Genomic DNA, 17560 nt, shown 5'->3' with positions numbered 1-17560 from the left:
GTTAGTTTGAAAAAGGCTAGGTAAAGCGCGCTCTCTCTCTCTCACACATACACACACACACACACACACACACACAAAATCAAAGTGGAGCTGAAATACCTGGGATGTTACAGCTCAGAACTAAGACGCATTGGCATAGCTGCTTGGGGCACGTGCCCAGTACTTGCCTACACCATTCCAGTGCTTGGCAAGTACAAGAGACAGAAAGAGAGATCAGAAGTGTAAGCCAGACAAAAAACCAATTTCCCAACACTACCTCCTTCCTTTTTTCTCAACATTACAATGGACATTTGATCCCTTTGACTGTATGTTCAAAGGCTGAAATTTGATCAGTTTTGGATCAATCCATTCACCTTTCATAAACAGTGCTCCTCCTGTGATTTACATCATCCACATATCATTTACGCCATTCTCCTGCCTGAGTTTAGTTAATCACACATCACTACATTGCTGCTCACAAATATCACATCATGAAACAACAGGTCCACAAGGACCCCCTCTCCCAGAAAGCCCCTTGTTCTTTGCTTAGGAGGTAGTTGAGAAATTATATGGCAACTGAATGAACAGATCAGAAAGTCAGTTCCCTGCATGCTCTCAGTTCTCATTCAAAAAACTGGAAGAGCCCAGAATTTCTGTTGAAAGCAGTGGTTGAACTTAATGAGTTAATTAATCGGGGGGAGGGACCAGTTATGCCAATTGCAATTATTCTGGTGATAAGTCTGCAAGGAATCCCTGCTGCAGGTGTGAAACATCACCTGGCTTTCAAACCTAAATGAGTCTTGCTGAGCTGACATCAGCTACTATTACAAGAGCTACCATCAGCACGGGCACCCAGTGACCGTGCAGCATTTCAGCAATTTGCAAGTCGCTGTGAGCATCACTGGCTGATCTGACAGACGTTCAGGCACCTGTGACACAGGCTGATAATCTTTTCTTGTCTTTGGGAGGCATCTGTTAGCACCACCCAGCCTGTTATTGCTCTACCCATTATTTTTGCACAGACTACACTGAACGTTGGACTAATAAGAGCCTAGAGAGTAGCTGGTCATTTTTTTTTGTTTCTGTTTCACTTAATACGGTAGATTACGGAACATTAAGGTGATATTCTGCAGTCTTTTCTCATGCAGAATTCCAATCAACTTCAATGCCCAAATAGCAGCCAACCATCCTTCATTTTATCTATACTGGGCAAGATGATTGAGCCTGTTTATTTTGGATACCAACCGCCCCACAGTCCTTCTTGCCTTTGCCATATCAGCACTAGACTACTGTAACATATGCTACGTGGCACTAGATCATGAGACTATCTAGAAACTGAAGCTAGTCCAGAAACCACGTATTAAGCAGAGTGTTACACCAACAATGCACTGCAATAGTGATTGGTTGACTGCAGAGTGGAGTTGAAGATTCTGGCTTTAATCTAAGAAGCAAAAACACATTAGGACTTGGCTACCTGATAAATCACCACCTTCCCCATTCAATCATACAGTAGTTGCAATCAGCAGAGGCATTAGAAATGGGATGTGATGGCTGGCTGGACGTGCTCCATGAAGAGACTCTGGAATTCCCTTGTATCCTTGGTTCACCAGAGCTTGGATTTGTTAACTTTCCAGACATAGTGTAAAACTCATGTTGTATTATTATTATGATTAGGCATGGAGGGTTATAGAGTTTAGGATAGTAAGATGTCAGGACAAAAGATTAATCGGATTGTCACATGTAAGCAACAGTCATCATTATGACTCCGAAAACTGCATTGGTTGTTGGGGCACCATCATTGATGAGCAATCAATCGTCTCCACCCCCGATGATTGTCTGTCAGTGCTTGAGTCACCATGAAGTCCATTCCTCTCCACTAGTTTATGTTGTCAATCCATCTCTTCTTCTGTCTACCTCTTCTTCTCTTCCCAGTACTGTCCCTTGGAGGATGATCTTGGATAAGTCAGATGATCTTGTTACATGTCCATACCACTTCAGCTTGTGCTTCTTCACTGTTGTCAGGAAGTCTTCATATGACCCAGTGGGTTGGGTGTTGATGTTGTGGACCTCTTCATTAGTGACGTGGTCAAAGTAGGAGATGCCCATGATTTTACAAAAGTATCTCATCTCTACTACCTGTATTTTCCACTGAAGTTCTGCTGTAAGGTTCCATGTCCATTGAGGTGTTGATTTGATGACTGATGGAAAGGCCTTTTATGAATCTCACTGTCAGAGGCTGAGTAAAGATGGAACATCTTTTTACTGAAAGAAGGAAGGTCTGCATGGCTGCAAGAAAGACCTGCAGTGAGATAACGGAAAGACCTGAGTTCTGTAAAAACAGGAGATATCCCAGTCATTCTAGATTATCTGCAGAACTTGGAGAAGGCTGTTATACTGAGCCCGGGGAGAAAAGCTTCTCTATTTCAATAGGTAGCAGGTTCTAGTTGAGTCTTTCCTATTTTGAGTAAGATTAACTTGAATGGATGCTGAGCAAGAGTGTTCTACTTCTGATGCCTATCTAAACACCCCAGGCCACGAGATATAGTGGGTCTAGATTGGGGTGTCTGAGCCTGTTCCTTTCCTAAGTAAGGAGATCCCAGAAGGAGCAGATCCTGATAGGAGGACAGACTGAAATTCTCATGAGCTCTGGCAACTAGTTGGATGTCAGGAGAATGACTCTGGCTCTGTCCTGACAGATCTTTCTCAAGACCTGTAGTAACAGGGGAACAGGAGGAAAGGCATATTGGATTGTTTGTCCATGACAGTAGGAGAGCATCACCCTTAGAGCCATCACCAATAGCTCCTCTGTAGCAGAACAAAGGAAGCTTTCTGTTTGTTTGGGATGCGAAGAGATCCTATCGAGGATTTCCCCACTGAGTGAAAATCTCACTCAGGATAGAGCTGTGTATCTCCCACTCATGGTCTGCAGAAAAGTGTCTGCTCAGGTTGTCTGCTAAAGAGTTTTGATCACCTGGAAGGCATGTGCCTTGGATGCACAGCTGCAAAACCTGACTACTTCTAAGCAAAGGGGAAGAGATCTTGCTCCACCCTCTTTGTACGAAAGACCATGGTGAGGTTGTCTAACATTACGTGGACATGCAGAGAATGAATGAGCAGGAGAAAAGCCCTGCATGCCAAGTGGATTGCTCTCAGTTATACTATATTGACATTCAGGCTCTTGTGGGGTCTAGGTAAAGAAGAACCTCAGAGTTATGAACACCTCAGGAGCGGACGTTGTTCGGAGCTCTGAAATGTTCATAACTCTGAACAAAACGTTATGGTTGCTCTTTCAAAAGTTTACAACTGAACATTGACTTAATACAGTTTTGAAACTGTATTAAGGGCAAGAAACACAATTCTTGAATCCCGAGACTCTGGGAATATTCCTTGACCACAGGGAGGGAGCCCCCAATATGGGGAAAATCACTATCTATACTATATTATAAAACTCTAACTATACTAATATAAAATCTGTAGAACTATTTACACAATTTATTTACAGACTATCCAGGATAAATGCTGGAGAAATCTGTGGCCACAGGGATTCTGACTCAGGACATGTGGCAGCAACAAGGAACTGGAGAGCCGTCAGCCTTTACTGCCTCTTCTGCCGTCAGTCTGGAGCACAAAGAGAACTACGGCACATATGCTGGCCAATAGACACTGCTAGTTAGAATGTCCAGATTCAGGAACATGGAATACACATAGGGACCAGCACTTGGAGGAGCAGTCAGGGTGTATGAGCTAGAAATGCTAGACAGATCGGGGTAGCATTCCTGGTTCTGTCACAAAGTTGTGACCATAAGCAAGTAACAACCCTCACTCTGTCTCCATTTGTTACATGTAAATGGAATTAATAACAATAATACTAACCTACCACCCTACCCCACCCCACCCCATGTATTCTGAAGCTATGTTAATTGCAAAGCACTTTGAGATCCTTAGCTTTAAGATCTTGAAGTAGACACCATAGCCATTACAGGCCACCTTCTCCATAATTCAGCTATTACCAACCTAGAGAAAGGTAAACAGCTACAATATACTTTCTCTGTTAAACACGTTTTTGCTAAAATTTGTTCTGTAAGCAACAGCAATAAAACACTACTATCTACAGGACAGGGATCCAAGAATAAATCTAACAGTAGCCCCAGTCTCAGAGGATTAAGCTAGATCAGGCACTGCTTTCATTTTATGTTAACACTGAAAAACAAAAAATTGCCACAGCAGGGGCATGACATGCTGGGGGGCTCGTAGAGTACGTGCAGAGTCTCCAGCCATGGGATAGCTGGATTACAGTTCCAGAGCTACCAATCTGTAAAGGAGGAGACAGTAGCTGTGGTCCCAGGGGGTTTCCTCTGCATTGTCCGGAGTTTGAAAATGTTCGGATCATATGATGCCTAGACCTCAGGAAAGATACTATGGTATTTTACAGCAGATGCTGCAGTTATAGCCACTGTAAGGGACAGTGTTAGAGCTACTACTGTAGAGTGGTGCAGTGCCTTTTTTTTTTTTTTTTAAATACAAGCTTGCATTATCAATAGGTAGCATTTTCAAAAGCTCCTAAGTGGCTTAGGAATCTTTTTTCCACTATTAATTATATAATGAAAGCCTCATTGTACTAGGTACTGAACAGATATAGTCCCTGACCGGAAGAGTTTACAATCTAAACTCACAAGAAAGACAAAGCGTGAGAGAACTGGAGGATTATCATCCCGATTTTACAAAAGGGAACTAAAACAGAGATACTAAGGGTCACACAGAAAGTCTCTGGCAGGGCCAGGAATTGAACCCATATCTTCCAGATATTGTCTACCCAGTGCCTTAATCTTCCTCTAACACCAGAAATATTGTGTCTGGGGGTTGCAATACCTCTTGCAGTGGTCATCAGCATGGCAAGCATGTAGTGTGGTTTGGAAAAAGGAAAAGAGACCAGAAAAATACATGTTTAGGTTTCAAAAATAATATTTTGGACACTTGAACAGTTCTTCTAAAAAATGAACAGTCCTAGCTAAACTGAGACAAGGAATTATTTTTGATTGAGGCAAAGCTGTTGTAGACTGTATAGAATACAGAAGAGAAAATGGAGAGAAAAATAAAAGACATTCAGATAGCTGTACTTATATTTTTTTTCTCTTCTTGATATACATATTTAACTCTCACTGACAACAATGGAATAGTTCTTAGCAACTAAATTCAGATTTTCAACAGCACGACTGGTTTATGCAGAGGAAATTAAAGGAGAAACTGTGAAAGTACAAACATTCTCATTTTTTCCTCCACTCAAAACAGCAATAAATAAGTAAGCTGCCATACCAAATCTTCAGCAAAGCAAAGATTCCAGTACCACTATACATTTGTGTAGTGTCTCTGATCTATGGATCTCAAAGTACTTTACCACAATTTCTTACTTAAATTTCGCAGCATACTAGTGAGTATTGTTAGAACACATATTACAAATGGGCAGAGAGAGGTTATACAACCTGCCCAAAGCTGCATTGTAGTCTAGTAACTAAGAACCCAGGTGTGTCGGCTTCCATTGCAAATGTGAACATTCCCTGAAATCATTCTAAGCCACCAGTAAGGGCTTAAAAAACTGATTGAAAAAAAAGAGAAAAAGTAAGCAAAAAACTGATAGTAACAAGTGAAAATGTAGCAGAAACATAAAGCCCTCTCAGTGTCTGATGTCTTATATTTCTTATGGAATGTGTGTGTATTTTTATCTGGGAACATAAATGATCAAGATGCTTCCACGGACTGTGGGCGGCAAATGGGACAAGAGGTTATTAATCAATGTACACCCTTTCACAGATGGTTTTTAAAGGGTCAGCTCCACTTTTTAGAAGAGTATAGAAGGAAGTTTCATCTTGTATGTAATCTGAGCAATTAAGCCAAAAGTAAGAAATACCCTAAGCATCCAGTCAAGTGCAGATAGTTAACTTCCCTGCCAAGAGCAACCAGTTTGTGAAAATGAAACTGCATTAAAAATACAGGTAGAGGTAGAGGTACTTGGTTATTACAGGCCATACTTTCAAAGAAGCATCAATCCAACCTCCATTTGTACACACAACTGTGTGCAATCTAAGGTTGCCAACTTTCTGATTACAGAAAACCAAACACCCTTACCCCACCCCCTGCCCCGAGGCCCCATCCCCCACTCACGCCATCCTGCCCTCCCCACCTCGCTTACTCTCCCCCACCCTTGCTCACTTGCTCATTTTCACCAGGCTGGGTCAGGGGGGTTTGGTGCAGGAGGGGAGTCTGGGCTGGGTGATGAGACCAAGGGGCTCAGAGTGTGGGAGGGGACTCCTAGGCTGGAGCAGGGGATTGAGGTGTGTGAGGGGGTGATGGCTCCAGCTGGGGGTGCGTGCTCCAGGGTGGGTCCAGCAATGAGGGGCCCAGAGATTTAGAGGGGGCTCCGGGCTGGGGATTGGGATGTGGGCTCTGGCTGTGGTGCAGGCTCTGGTGTGGGGCCGAGGATGAGGAGTTGGGGGTGGCTCTGGGCTGGAGCCAAGGGGTTTGGAGTACAGGAGGGGGCTCAGGGCTGGGGCAGGCGGTTGGAGTGTAGGAGGGGATGCAGGGTGCAGGCTCCAGGAGGAGTTTGGGTGTGGAAGGAGGTGAGGGGTATGGGCTCCGGGCATCATTTACATCAGGCAGCTCCCAGAAGCGGCTGGCATGTCCAGCTCCTAGGTGTAAGCACAGCCAGGCGGCTCTTCATGCTGACCCCATCTGCACACATGGCCGCGGTTTCCGGCCAATGGAAGCTGCGGAGCCGGCGCTCGGGGCAACTCTGTGCTTAGGAGCCAAACATGGCAGTCACTTCCAGGAGCCGCACAGAGCCAGGGCAGGCAGGGAGCCTGCCTTAGCCCCACTGTGCCGCAGGACTTTTAACAGCCCGGTCAGCAGTGCTGACTGGAGCTGCCAGGCTCCCTTTTCGACCGGGCATTCTGGTGGAAAACCAGACACCCGACAACCCTAGTGCAATCATTGGTGCATGCAGTTTTGTATACTATCATGTGAGGCCATACACTTGCAGAACTCATTTTCATTTGCGTTGATTAAATTTTCAGATGTAACTTCTCTCATTTATAAAGTGACAAATGAGTCCTGTGGCACCTTACAGACTAACAGACGTATTGGAGCATAATACCCACTTTGTCAGAATATGCCACTTATGCTCCAATATGTCTGTTAGTCTATAAGGTGCCACAGGACTCTGTCGCTTTTTACAGATCCAGACTAACACAGCTCTGATTCTTCTCTCATGTATGCACATTAGGCCAGATCCAACTTCTGTTGAAGTCACTTGCACTGAGTGATGGGTTAGGCCAATAAGAAATATTACACAAAAATTGTGTGTGCAAGAGCTCACATGCACAGAGTCTACGTTTTGATCATCTGAACAATGTAGATTACACTTCGAAATTGCTGGGTAAAAGCTCATAACCTGCTTATATCATACTAATGCCTATACTAAATATATCCTTGTCCTTTGCAGCACATTCCTGAAAAATTCATCAATGTTGTTGCCAACATATCTTTTCTTTTAACTGTTAGTATTATTGGCAATTTTAAAATCAAGATTGGATTATTTTAAAAAAGATAGCGTCAAACAGGAATTATTTTGGGTGAGTGTTTGTTCTATGGCCTTTGTTACACAGAAGGTCAGATGTGATGATCACAACGGTCTCTTCTGGCCTTGCAATTATTGGCAAAAGGTAATATTGCTGCACTCAGAACATGGAGGGAAGCCTTCAATCACACAGATATTAAGGAGACTATAATGCCCCTTTTACACATTTTATTCTGTTACCACAAGAAGAGGCTTTTAACTGGCTGCATGGCTGACCAGGTATCCATTCAGAGATAGTATTACTATTGCTATGCTTAATCTCAGAGATCCTATCTTCAATGGCAAAAAGGTGCATTTTTCAGCCGAGTCAAGCTAACTCAGTTGCATTACCACCCCTTCCTTAACATCTGAGTAGACAGCTTAATACTAGAGCTGAGCAATGAATGGAATTTGTGCCATGGGAAATTCTGATACTTCAACATTCCCAAATCATAACAAAAACGTTGAAATATCAAAAAATATTTTGTAGAATGAAAAAGTTTTGAGTTGGAAATGTCAAAGCATTTCATTTTGAGTCAGTTCAAAATTAAACTACATCTGCTTACAATGTTACTGTGTCTCATGCCCTCATTCTCCACTGTGGCTCAGCTACTTGGCTGCAAGACATCTCCCATGATGCACCCACAGTCAGAGGGGAGACCACATTGCATCATAGCAGACATCATCCAGCCAGGGAGCCCAGCCAATGGAGGAGAATGTGGGCATTGGGCCTCTGAAATACTACTCCAAATCAGGTAACATAGAACTATAGCTTAACGTTGTGTTGCCTCAAAACAAAATAGAACATCAAAAATATTCTGCAAAATTGAAGTTTTCCAACAAAAAATTCCAATTTTGCAGAAACTGAATCTTTCATTCAAAATTGTTTTCATAGAAAATTCCAGACAAGCCCTATTTAACATCTAGTCATGTTATAGCCACCTATCTTTAATGTGTTAAACAGGGCCTATATAGGCATTAAAGGGAGTTTTTAACTGAGTCAGCTCAATCAAATTAGCTTAACTCATTTGAAGAACACAACTTTTCGCCTACACAGACATGACCAGATGGACTCATACATCTCAAATCTCTCTCATTTTGAGGGACATCATTCATTTCAGTTCCAAGAATACTTAAATTCTACATAAAGATGGTACCCCAAACTTTTATTGCAGAAAAATTATTTCCAACAGAAATAAAAAATCATGGTGCAATGGGAACAGAAACGGTTATCTTACACTACAAGAAAAAACTCCATGGCATTTCCTGCACAACTCTAGTATTTCTGTGACTCTCATTTGGAATTTTGTGACACTTTCTGCCCCACATTTGGACCTTAGCAGACTATAGGGGGGTGGACAGGCTTACTTTCTGGGAACAGTAAATATATGAACCTAACTAGGAGGAAAGATGATGATTAATCAAACGTAATTTCTCTTCTTGTTAGAAAAGCATCTGCTATCTTCGTTCATTTTTTCACAATAATCTCTCCATATAAATGTCATACTATTTACTTAATATATGCAGACCAGAAATAGAATAATGAATCCCCTCTGAGTTATCCGCAATGCTTGATGGAGTGACACTTTCATATATCACGTACAAAACCATCAGATAATGTTGTCCAAAAATCTTCATCATAGAGGTTTAGCACAGGGGTGTAGTACAGCACTGCAGATTTTGTTACAGAAGGATTAATTTTCATTTATAGTCATCCTAGCAACCAGAGGGAAACTAGGATATTATTGGGAAAGTCACCACCAATATTTGCTTATTATAACCTTGCCCCAACTTTGTTTCTGTTACTTGCCTAGGGAACATTATTTACTCAGTGGAGTCCCTTGGCTATGTCAGAGTATGAACAATGAGACTGCTGATATCATTCACTGGAATCTCCCTCAGGGCATCGCTAGAAGCTGTATTGTCCTCTTGCATCATAATTTAACACTTTGACACACTTTAGTCCCAATGGTAAAAACCCACTGTGGTGATCAGTAACAGCTATGCCTGACTCCATTCCTGCTCTCAGTCAAAGTTGAAGCTGTAGTATGAACATGTCTACATTTCCGATCAACTTTTTGCAATGCAGATAATCTGTTTACAAAATCAGTAAGTCATATGGGGAAGCTACTGCATGACACAGAAATGTGCCTGGGAGGTGAAGAAGAACTGCTAGTAGAAGGCAAGAGGTTAAAATTCAGAAGATAACAAGGGAGTATCCCAAGTGTGTAAAAATGACCTGGAGGAGGGCATAAACTCCAAAGTCACAGTGTGCCCTGATGACAAAAGCAGAAAGCTGTGAACAGAAAAACCAGTGCAAAGTATGTCAACGTTTATGGCAAGATGAATGAAACAGGTAATTTTTAACAAAATAATGCCATGGAAGACTCTAAATCACAGAGATTAATCACAGACTGATAATTAATAGAGAACAGAAACCAGGAACAAAACTGAAGTTGGTAACAGTATTACCAAATCTCATGATTCTATTGGGAGTCTTGCACTATTTGGCATATTTCTGAAAGACCCAGCTCCTGGAGTCTTGTGAATACATGAGAATCTCAGCTTTCATTTTAAAAACATTTCTAGCCCAAGTGGCTGTGGAGAAAAGCTTTAAAATGTGAGCTGAATGTACCTTAAATAGAGCAGAACTAAAAAGTAAAAAAAAAAAAAAAAACAAAAAAAAAAAAAAAAAACCAACCACTCCAATTTTTTTTTAATGTTACAATTATTAAGCCAGTCGCACGATTTGGGAATATGTGACTCATAATTTTTGACTACCTGAGGTTGGCAACAGTGTGGTAATTATGACTTTTGAAGGATATGTAGGTATTTTATATAACGACAGACCATATTCTGAAAGGAACTGACTAGATTTAAATATCCATTTTTCCAGCATGCACAAAAGTGTATATGTATATACACACACACTTTTATGCCTATATACACATAAAGGCATTAAAAAGTGTGTGTATACACACAGATGACATTAAAATGCTAAACAAAGACTGGGAGAACATTTCATAGGAATAGAGGTAAACACTTAAATACTGGAATCTGCAGAAGTCCAACGCCATGCCTTGCCAACTGGAGCAGATGAATATGCAATTGTGGTAGGCTGGATGAGGGTTATATATATCCAAAGTATGCTCATCCAAGGAGGGGCGGATGCATCTGTTGTATTTGCTTAATTAATGTTTGTAAATCACAGAGATCCTCAGATGACTAAAAACACCTCATAAAGGCCAGCTAAAAATGGTAACTTCTGAGCTGTTTCAGCACCAAAGAGGGAGCATTAGGATCTAAGAGACTGTGAGCAAAATTCATATCTGTGCAGAGGGTTTAAGTGATGCCTAGGACCAATTCTGGCCCTCTGTGCAGGGTGAATTTCACTTTTGATGGATAAAGAGGCAAGATAAGTACAGATGCCAGGAGTCTGATCCTCCCACATTTCAACAGGAGTTCTTTGTATGCATCAGGAGACTACAGCCACATTGGTATAAATAACGAGCCCTGTAATAGGTGCCTATTGGTAGTGGCATTATCAACCCTAAGCATTGAAAAATCATCAATCAGGCCTCAAAAGTTAATGAAGTGGCTAAAAAATGAAGAGGTTTTTTAAAGAATAATTTGTGGGTTCTTTTTATTTGCCTTCTTGTTTTTAAGCCTGTAGTGTGCATTCCCTTGACTTTTCAAGATTTTCTCAGCAATCATGAGGGCTAGAAACTTACTTTTTTAAGATGAAAATTGAGATTCTCACATACTCTCTTGATTTCAGCAACTGAGATTTTAAGAAAAACAATAAAACCTGTTGGATTAACAATAAATTTGAAAAACTGGCAACACTGCCTTAGGTGTACAATAGTTTCAATTATTGGACTGAGAAAGTAGTGGGGAAACAGGCATGTTTTCAGATGTCTAAACAGTAGTTATCATACCACAATTCACTACAATAATTCTTCCATGCAAAGTTCACATGCTATGTGAACACTAAGCCAGCCTCAGAACACCCAGTGACATATTGTAGGTGAGCACCATGACATCCATTTTACACTTGGGCAAGCTGAATCACAGAGAAGTTAAAAGTTTGTGTATTAAAGATATAGCCCTTTATTAAGGATGGAGAAACCTAAGGGATCTGGAAGAGTAATCATGAATTCCTCCTGGCAAAGCACAAAAAGCAATGGCAGATCCACAATCCTTTAAATGAGTACAGCACATGGTGACCCCCTAGGCCAGGCCACTATAAGTGCATGGCTCTCCTCACCACCTGTACGGAGGCTAGTACTGAAGGATAATACAGAGCAGTGGTTTCACTCCCCAGCCAGCCGCTGGCACTCAACCCAGGTACAACTGGAGTGGGATTGTCATGGTATAATTCCCCACTCTGAACCTTAGTGTCCAAAAGATGGGGTACCAGCATGAATTCCTCTAAGCTCAGTTACCAGCTTAGTACTTGTGGCACTGCCACCAACCAGGAATTCCAGTGCCTGGTACACTCTGGTCCCCACAAAACTTTGCCCGGGGACCCCCAAGACCCAGACCCTCTGGATCTTAACACAAGGAAAGTAAACCCTTTTCCTCACCGTTGCCCCTCCCAGGCTTCCCCTCCCTGGGTTACCCTGGAAAATTACTGTGATTCAAACTCCTTGAATCTCAAAACAGAGAGGAAAATTCACCTTCCCCCCTCCTTCACTCTCCCCCTCCCAGACTCTCCCTGAGAGAGAAAGTAATCCTAACACAGAGAGAAAATTAACCTCTCTCTCCCCCTTCCCTCCTTTCTCCCCACCAATTCCCTGGTGGATCCAGACCCCGTCCCCTGGGGTCTCACCAGAATATAAAAAACACTAAGGTTCTTAAACAAGAAAAGCTTTTAATTAAAGAAAGAAAAAACAGTAAAAAACTATCTTTGTAAATTTAAGATGGAATATGTTACAAGGTCTTTCAGCTATAGACACTGGGAATACCCTCCCAGCCTAAGTATACAAGTACAAATTAAAATCCTTTCAGCAAAACACAAATTTGAACTTCTTCCAGCCAAATACACATTTGCAAATAAAGAAAACAAACATAGGCCTAACTCGCCTTATCTACCTAGTACTCACTATTCTGGACATATAAGAGACTGTATCAAAGAGATTGGAGAGACACCTGGTTGCACGTCTGGTTCCTCTGAGCCCCCAGAGTGAACAACAACCAAAAACTAACAGCACACACAAAAACTTCCCTCCCTCAAGGTTTGAAAGTATCCTGTCCCCTGATTGGTCCTCTGGTCAGGTGACAGCCAGACTCACTGAACTTGTTAACCCTTTACAGTCAAAACAGACATGAAGTACTCCTGTTCTATTAACCTTTAACTATCTGTTTATGACAGGGATGAAGGCTGTTTGTGCTCTCTCCCCCCACTCCTAGATGACCAACCACAAACTGACTTTAAGTGACTTGTCCCAGGCTACACTAAGAGTCAGTGTGAAGGTGACAGAACCCAAGTGACCCATCTCCCAGTCCACTCTTCCATCCCTTAGACCCCGCTTCAAGGTATGCCTGTTTCTAGATTTAACACTAGGAAAGGCAAGGTAGTGAACACATTTGGGGCTTGTCTTCACTACTGGGGTATATCAACCTGAGTTACGCTACTCCGGCTAAGTGAATAACATAGCTGGAGTCATGATAGCCTAGGTCGACTTACCCCAGAGTCCTTACTGCGCTGCATTGATGAGAGATGTTCTCAGAGAGCTGGAGTGCCAGGGTCATCTGGAGAGTGCTCTGCCATCGATTTAGCAGATCTTCACTAGACTCACTAAATTGACACTCGCTGCATCAATTGCAGCAGCGTACATCTCCCCAGTAGTGAAGACAAGCCCTTGGAGTGCTCCATGCAAATCTGGTCAGCATCTCTTAGGAAAGGCATTGTTGAGATTGAAAACGGCAGCAGAGGGCTACTCTGAAATGAATCAGGGTTTTGTGGGTATGAGTTACAAGAAGCAATTAGCCAGACTTGGCCTATTTAGAGGACAGGAAAAGAAAGGAAAGGAAAGGATCACTGTCAATGAGCAGTTTGAAATAGCAACTACTTGTAATTTAAAACACAAGGGATCATGAGATTAGAACTGAGCACAGACTTCTTATAAAAAGTTCAAGGTAAATTTCATTTACACTGTAGGTGGCTGAAATATGGAGTAAAATGGCCAGTCAGCAGTAGAATAAACACACTGTGAAGCTTCAGCAGACACATGAAGACATTGTTGGAAGAGGAAAATCAGAGGCTACCATCACGAAAAACGTGAGGGTTAAAAAGATGAGTCGATAAAGGCTAAGTGATTTGATGTACACATATTTTAAAAAATAAGTTACCTTAGAGGATCCAGTATTCATTCAATGTTTCAGGATTACTAATGACTGTAGAGTACTATCACCTTCATGTCATGAACATTCATCTGCACTTAGAGGAATATTTTTCAACCTATTTATTTTTAGATTTGCCATTTGGCCCGGGTCCCTAATGTGCCAATCAATAATATAAACGTCTGTCCTATGCCAACTAACTAATGAGCTGATTTTCTATCATGAACTCGCTAGCCATCATTCTGCATATGTCACATCCCGTACATATCAGACTGACACTGCCCCTACATTTATAAGCAGCAAAAATAACAACAGTAAAAACATGCATCAGTAAACGTGAAGACTCAAAAAGAATGAGAAATAAGTTGAAGAGAGAGATCCAATTAGTACTCACCACCAGGGCTTTTGATCTGTTACTCAGTAGTTTTTCAATATTGCTGGCTGCAATTTCCACCAAGTCACGTGCATTGTTGGCTTCCACCGTATACAGATCGCTGTATTTCGTATAAATCTGCATGAGAAAAGGAAATCATTCAGAACTACCACATGGGCCCGTTTATTTACATTGTAATAACAGCACAGTGGCCTAGTGGATTGAATGTAGGAATTCAGTTATTATTATGCACTTCTCAAATAAACTATGCTAAATTGGGCAAGGCACAGCCTCTCTGCTGAAAATTGTGTCCCCATTGGGGATTATGTGGGCATAATGAAGGGCTAAATTTATTATCATTATTGTTAATATTAATACTCAGCACCCGTGAGGCTATTATGATAATTATTACTAATTATTTGCATCGCAATAAAGCATAAAGGATCAAAGATCAGAGCCACACTGTGCTAGACACTGTGCACACATATAATGAACAGACGGTCCCTACCCCAGGGAGCTTTGGGTTCTGTGTTTCAGTTTCCCCGTCTCTAGAAAGGATATTGTATTTACCTCACTACTACCCATCTCACAACGATGGCTTAAGGATTAGTGCCTCTATTAGACTTCGGTCCATCTAGAACACTATGGAATCAATTCTGCAAGGAGATGAGCAGATCAAAATCAGTGGGATTTAACAGTCCTCAGCATCCCCAAGCAATGCTCTGCTGCTTTCAGGATTGAGCCTTAAAAATGATGGCTCTCATTTTCAAAAACAGTTAATTAGTCTGGGTGCCTCCAGGTTTTTTTGGCAGGGGATGGGGATGCGGGGAAGGGGTAGATACTTCACCTGAGACCTTAAAGGGCCCTGACTTTCACAAAGTGCTGAGCATCCGCTATCTGAAAATCAAATGCCTATAAAGGTGCCTGAAGTTGAGCCCAGAAATCACTGATGTGTTTTATTATTCCTAAAAGATTAAGAGCCAGATACTCAGGGTGAATCAATGTAGCGCCACTGAAGTAAACATAGTTATGCTGATTTACACTTCCTGATGATCTAGACACTTATTTACCTTTATTTTAGTACCTATCTAGGGGGTTGTTTGTTGTTTTAATATTGTCCATACTTCCATGATTTAAAATACACCGTGGTGAGGGAGCACCTCTAGTTCTGTTATTCTGTGGTGTTTCTAAGGGGGATAACTACCAAAAAACAGAGAGGTGTGGGGTTTGTTTCTGTTTTTTAAAGGACACCGCTTCTTCCTACACAACCTCCTTAAAAGGGGAGAAAAACTCTAACAACAATCTGGAAAAAGAAAGAAAGAGTGTGTACCTTATGGCCAGATAGTGAATGGGGAAAACTAATGTATGCAGAACTAATGTATGCAGCCAACAGATGGTCTGAGGTTACAAAAGTGCTTTGCCTCTCTGAAACACTGCCTGATGGGGGGTTATAATGTCTTGTGGGAAGTAATTCTAGGCACACACACAGGAACAGGTCCAACACTAATTCACTGGCTGAGCTCCAGCAGAAAGATCTCAGAAACTATCCAGCAGACTAATTCTACCAGCTGTGCCAGACTTCTCAGGGTATAATTATATGGTGGCTTTAAAGGGACACACCAATATAGGGATCTGCTGCTTGCGGTTGGTGGATTTTGAACATTGCCAGGTCTGATGCCATTCTGATGAATGAAACCTGTCATGTCTGATAAGTCTTGTCAGTTCTGTCATTCACATGAATTACCATTAGTTACAATCAGTTTTGATTTCCAGAACACTGGATTATATATTTATTTACAAAAAACTCAAAACCTTTTTCTCCCTCAAAAACTGATTTAAAAAGAAAAAAGCGTTTTAATTCTTGCTTTTGGGAAGATATCCCCCAAACACCTCTAGACAATCCACCACTCAAGCCTATGATTACATAAGATCTCAGAAGCAAATATAAGTCCAATGTTCCGCAAAAAACGGTGATTCAGCCACCGATGCTTCTTGCTCAGTTGATAGGCAGCCAATGCCCCAGTGATGTGCAAGAGGAGTATGCTAAAGATCTCATGACTCATTCTGCAAGTCTCAGTATCTTGGTCAAATTCCAGCATGGCTAATTATCTCATGCCTTCCTAAAGCTCCCGCTGCAGGTCCAAAACCAAAGTAGACATCATGGACAAGATAGTCAGACGGCAAAGCATCTACAGTTAGAGACAGATTTTATAAGGTGCTCAGGTCCTACATAGGCATCTAAATATGGGCCAGATTTTCAAAGCTACTCATCATCCAGCAGTGACCCTTATGGCCAATGTCTTCTGAAAATCTGGCCTTGTTTTTGTAATGACAACATGTATATTTAGTTACATTAGATAGGATAACAAAACCATAGAAGGGACATAAACCTTTTGCTTCAGGGAATAAACCAACTATTAATTGATAGGGGTTAGATAGAACATGTTAAAAAACATAGTGTTTAGATAAGATAGACGCATTCAAGTTGGCAGGGACTGATGACATTCACACTAGGGTACTTAAGGAACCAGCTGAAGCAAATCTCAGAACTATCAGCAATTATCTTTGAGAACAAGGAGGGCAGGGCAGGGAAGGTCCCAGAGGACTGAAAAAGGGAAAATACAGCGCCTTGCTTTAAAAAGGCGAACAAAGAGGATGTGGGGGATTATAGACTAGTCAGCCTAACTTTGATACCTGGAAAGATACTGGAACAAGTTTGTAAAACTCTGAGAGGGTAAGAGGCTTATATTATAAGTAATAGCCAGCCTGGATTTGTCAAGAACAAATCATGCCAAACCAACCTAATTTCCTTCTTTGAAAGGGCATAAACCAACTATTAATTGATAGAGGTTAAATAGTACATGTTAAAAAATATGGTATTTAGATAAGTTAGATGCATTCAAGTTGGCAGGGACTGATGAAATTCACACTAGTGTACTTAAGAAACTAGCTGAAGCAATCTCAGAACCATCAGCAATTATCTTTGAAAGGGTTACTTGCCAAACGGATAGGAGAAAGCAGTAGATCTGATATACCTAGATTTTTTTGGTAAGGTTTTTGACAGAGTCTTCCAAAACATTTTCATAAGCAAACTCAGGAAACATGGTCTCAATGAAATTACTATAAAGTGCGTGCACAACTGGCTGAAAGACCAGACTCAAAGAGTAGTCCCTCGACCACAGGATGCTATTCAAGGAAGGACTGCTAGGCACAGATGGCGTTCACCTTTCGAAGAGGGGAAAGGCCTTATTTGC

General features: G+C 41.5%; 1 protein-coding gene across 4 annotated transcripts in view; it reads right to left on the bottom strand.

The window, feature by feature from the left end:
• CACNA2D1 (calcium voltage-gated channel auxiliary subunit alpha2delta 1) overlaps nucleotides 1-17560 on the bottom strand; it is a 613296-nt gene that overhangs the window by 564561 nt on the left and 31175 nt on the right. For all 4 annotated transcript variants that reach the window (XM_050936798.1, XM_050936799.1, XM_050936801.1 and 1 more), the window contains exon 2: nucleotides 14328-14444. In XM_050936798.1, coding sequence (XP_050792755.1) covers nucleotides 14328-14444 — 117 coding nt within the window. The remainder of the gene's footprint in view (nucleotides 1-14327; nucleotides 14445-17560) is intronic.

This window comes from Gopherus flavomarginatus, chromosome 1 (genome assembly GCF_025201925.1).
Source record: "Gopherus flavomarginatus isolate rGopFla2 chromosome 1, rGopFla2.mat.asm, whole genome shotgun sequence".
Classification (NCBI taxonomy): domain Eukaryota; kingdom Metazoa; phylum Chordata; order Testudines; family Testudinidae; genus Gopherus; species Gopherus flavomarginatus.
Note: the sequence above shows the minus strand (reverse complement) of the source record. Positions and strands in the feature narration are given on the sequence as shown.